Source organism: Lichenostomus cassidix, chromosome 3 (assembly GCF_008360975.1).
Source record: "Lichenostomus cassidix isolate B80296 chromosome 3, HeHo_3.0, whole genome shotgun sequence".
Lineage (NCBI taxonomy): Eukaryota > Metazoa > Chordata > Aves > Passeriformes > Meliphagidae > Lichenostomus > Lichenostomus cassidix.
This window is the reverse complement of record NC_139483.1, coordinates 110466031-110470553: the sequence shown is the minus strand read 5'-3', so window position 1 is coordinate 110470553 and position 4523 is coordinate 110466031. Positions and strand designations below refer to the sequence as shown.

Sequence of the window (4523 nt, the reverse complement as noted above, 5' to 3'; positions counted from 1 at the left end):
TGGAACTTGATGCTGTTCAGTGGAGAAGAACTCATTGACATCCACAGATTTCAACAAGAACCTTCTGCTGTATAGCTTATGTGGAAGTTACCATAATCCAAAGGCCAGTACTTGTAATGGATTTTATTTCTGACTCTCATTATGTCCCATGGTCCCAATTACTTTTCCTTCTTGCTTGATTTTGTTTTGGTTGTTTATTCTTGTAGATTGGTTGTTTTTTCTTCCCCCCGGGACTAAGGCCTGAGAGCAGACCCTCTATTTACAGAATCACAGAAGGGTTGGCATCGACAGGGGCTTTTAGAGACACCCCAGTGCAAACCCCCTGAGAGAGCAGGGTCACTGGAGAAGGTCACACAGGATCTCATTCAGGTGGCTTTTGAATATCTCCAGAGCAGGGGACTCCACAACCTCCCTGGGCAGCCTCTCCCAGTGCTCTTTCACCATCAGAAAGTTTTTCCCCATATTCAGATAGAACTTCTGCATGTTTTATTTTGTCTCCATTGCCCCTTGCACTGCTGTTGGGCACCACAAAAGGAGTCTGACCCCATCCTCTTGAGAGCTGCCCTTAAGATATTTGTGTGCACTGATAAAATCCCCTCTCAGTCCTCTCTCCTTGAGGCTGAACAAGCCCAGTTTTTAATGAGATGCTCCATAGAATCCCAGGATCCCAGAATGGTTTGGATGGGAAGGGACATCAAAACTCATCTCATTCCAATCCCCTGCCATGGACACCTCCCACCAAAACATAGGTGGGATATTGGGAAGAAATTCTTCCCTGTGAGGGTGGTGAGGCCCTGGCACAGGTTTCCCAGAGAAGCTGTGGCTGCCCCTGGATCCCTGGAATTGTCCAAGTCTAGGGTGGACAGGGCTTGGAGCAACCTGGGATAGTGGTCTAGTTTAGCCCTCACTTTGCTGGAAAGCATTTCCATCTAACCCAGAGAGTGCAAATTGACCTGGAAAAAATACCTCTGTTGGAGATGATCGCAGATGATCTGTTTTGCCTTGACAGAAAAAGCACCCATATATTTATATATAACCTCTTTCATTTTCCTTGCCCCTCCTAAGCTGGGGGCAGTCCTCTGTTTAGTCATTCCTGGGGCTGAAACCAGCATGGAATGCTAAATGGATTAATTACTACTACATCACTCTAAATTTAGACAGCTTCCTTTCAGAATTAGATTTCTTCAGGTTTATGCCATTACATTTCTTAAATGTACATTCTCAATCACATTAGCAATTATGAATACATTACATTTATTTTCTTTTAGAAATATTTTACTGTTGTACCTTTAGGATATGAAATACACACAATGTCCTACCCAGGTAGGAATGTGAGGTCACTTCCACCCATGATTTCATTGCAAATCACAGTATTTTAAAGAAAATCCCAGGATCTTCTCCTGGGAACTATCAGGTAACCCCTTGTGTGAGAAAACCAACCTTCATTTTTGAAAGAACCTCTTATCTCCTGCACTTGCAGAGATATTGCAGGGGTCTGTCCCCCTAGAGGGCTGGGCTGGACCTAGATGATGCAACAGAAACAGGTCTAGGATTCAAGGAGCCGTGAAAAACATGGAGCATTTGAAAAAACCACGAGGTGAATAAAAACTTTTGACATTCAAACTAAAATTCCCATCTGGCCTTGCTCCCTCATGAAAGGGCTACTTCCCCTGGGGAAGAGCATGGGGGGAGTCCCATTCCAGGAGTGCCTGCACTGCTGGGAGTCACTCAGGCCTGGGGATCCCTTGGTGCGCTTTGGAGTTTGGGGACTATGATTTGAGGCTCAGCGATGCTTTTGCACCTCTTGGGTGCCATTTTCTGGGGCTCCCTGCAGTCCCTCCCCACACCATGTGGACACAGCCTGGTTAAAGATGAAACTGTTTTATTGGAAAAAGAGAACAGTGAAAACATTTTTTACATCTACATCTTCACATTTATTTTCATCTACATCTTCATCTTCATAATTTACATCTTCATCTTCAACTTCATCATCTTCATCTTCATCTTCATATACAGCTACATCTTCATCCAAATCTACAATTACAGCAAGAAAAGTACCCTGGGCTCCATCCCCAAATGATGGCAGCCCCTGGCTCCATCCCCAAACTATGGGAGACCCTGTCTCCATCCCCAAACTATGGGAGACCCTGGCTCCAACCCCAAATGATGGGAGACCCTGGCTCCATCCCCAAACAATGGCAGCCGCTCTCCCAATCCCCAAATGATGGCTGCCCCTGTCCCTATGCCCAAACAATGGGAGACCCTGGCTCCATCCCCAAATGATGGCAGCCACTGAACCCATCCCAGAATAATGTGAGACCCTGGCTCCATCCCCAAATGATGGCTGCCCCTGTCTCCACCCCCAAATAATTGGAGACCCTGGCTCCATCCCCAAACGATGGGAGCCTTCAAAAAACACTGGGAGCCTTATCCTTCTTGTCGGCTCCAGCTATGCCTGTGGGAAGCTCGAGCTTGCTGTCATCTCTCCACTGAGGGTTTGCCTTTCTTTTCCGTGGCCTCCTTTCCATCATCATCCTGGTTTGGGACACGCTGCCCTGCGGTGCTGACAGGCTCATCCCTGCATCCTGTTGTTTATCCTTGGGTTTCAAAATGGTAGTGTTTGGGACACTGATGTTCCTAGACCGCCTGAGCTGGGTGATTTTGTGTGGAGGGCTGGTGCCACTGGTGCCTGCAGAGTCAGAGGGCATGGGGACACTGCTGGTATTGTCCTGGCTGGTCCAGGCATTCTGGGAGCATTTCATACCATTGCTGCTGGCAGAGGTCACCATAGGGCCCCTAATGGTTAGGGCATGAGCAGCGGAGTGGCAGGGTCTGATGTCCTTGGGTAGGGTGGTGCTACCCACTGGGTTGGTGTCCTTGTCCATATCCACATCCGTGGCCACGGAGATGTCAAGGCCTGGTGTGGTGTCATCGCCCATGGCCACATGTGTGGCCAGGCTGATGTCAATTCTTGGGCTGCTCTCCCAGTCCATGGGGATGCTGGTATCTGGGGAGCTGCCACTGGCCAAGGGTGTCCCCGAGGGCTTGGCTGTGCTGGGCAGGCTGTGGCCATTGGAGCTGTCACTGCCTAAAGTCACACCTGCACAGGAGACAGGGAGAGGTGGGTGCTCAGGGCCAGGGGAGTCTCCTGGGGCAGGAAGGGCAGGCAATGTCCCCACACTGTGTCCCGGGTCTGCCCAGCCAGGGCTCAGTGTCAGGCCCTACCTGTGCTGCTGGAAAGCTTGCGGGAGACGAAGGCCTGCAGGAGCTGGGCCATGGCAGGGTTCCCACTGGTACAGTGGTGCCACACAGCACACAGGGCCATGGTCACAAGACCTCAACATCTTCATTTTCATCTTCATAACTATATCTACATGTGCATCTTCATCGTCAGCTTCATCTAAATCTTCATCTACATCCGTATCTACATCTTCATCTACATCTTCGTCTACACCTACATCTTCATCTAGATCTACATCTATGTCTAAAACAAGAAAACTCCCCTGGGCTCCATCCCCAAACGATGGCAGCCCCAGTCTCCATCCCCAAACGATGGAAGACACAGGCTCCATCCCCAAACGATGGGAGCCTTTAAAAAACTATTGCAGCCTAATCCTTTTTTGGGCTCCAGCTTGGCCTGTGGGAGGCTTGAGCTTGCTGTCATCTCTTGGAAGAGGGTTTAACTTTCTCTTCCTGGCTCTCTTTTCCTCCGTGCCGTGCTGTTTGGGAACACTGCCCTGAGGTGCTGACCGGACCTTCCCTGCATCCTGCTGTGGATTTTTAGGTGTAACAATGTTATTATATGGGACGCTGACGTTCCTAGGCCTCCCGAGCTGGGTGATTTTGCCCGGGGGGCTGGTGCCACTGGTGCCTGCAGAGACACAGGGCACAGGGACACTGCAGCTATTGCCCCGGATGGTCCTGACCTTCTGGGAGCAATTGAGAGCCTTGCTGTGGTCTGAGGTCACCACAGGGCCCCTGATGGTTGGGACACGCGCAGCAGACTGGCTGGGCCTGATGGCCTTGGGTAACGAGGTACTACCCACTGCGTTGGTGTCCTCCTCCATCTGCACATCAGTGGACAGGGAGATGTCCAGGAGAGGGGCCGTGGCTTCCTCCATTTCCACATCCGTGGCCACGGAGATGTCAAATACATGTGCCGTGGCATTCTCCATTTCCACATCTGTGGCCAGGCTGATGTTAATGCTTGGGCTGCTCTCCCAGTCCATGGGGACGCTGGTATCTGGGGAGCTGCCACTGGCCAAGGGTGCCCCCGAGGCCATGGCTGTGCTGGGCAGGCTGTGGCCATTAGAGCTGTCACTGCTGGAAATTGCACCTGCACAGGAGACAGGGAGAGGTGGGGACTCAGGGCCAGGGGAGTCTCCTGGGGCAGGAAGGGCAGGCAATGTCCCCACACTGTGTCCCTGGGCTGCTGAGCTCAGGGTCAGGGTCAGGCCCTACCTGTGCTGCTGGAGGGATTGGCACAGAGGAAAGGCTGCATTTTCTGCGCCATGTGGTAGTTC

General features: G+C 51.1%; 1 protein-coding gene across 1 annotated transcript; it reads right to left on the bottom strand.

Annotated features, from left to right (window-relative positions):
* Nucleotides 1–1949: 1949 nt before the first annotated feature.
* Nucleotides 1950–4272, bottom strand: LOC146440481 (uncharacterized). Its single transcript, XM_085057454.1, has 3 exons — nt 3226–4272; nt 2765–3100; nt 1950–2689 (listed from the first exon to the last, which is right to left on the bottom strand). Exons 1-3 carry the CDS (start codon nt 3323–3325, stop codon nt 2409–2411), a joined length of 717 nt encoding a protein of 238 aa, XP_084913580.1. The 5' UTR covers nt 3326–4272; the 3' UTR covers nt 1950–2408.
* Between the last annotated feature and the right edge of the window lie 251 nt (nt 4273–4523).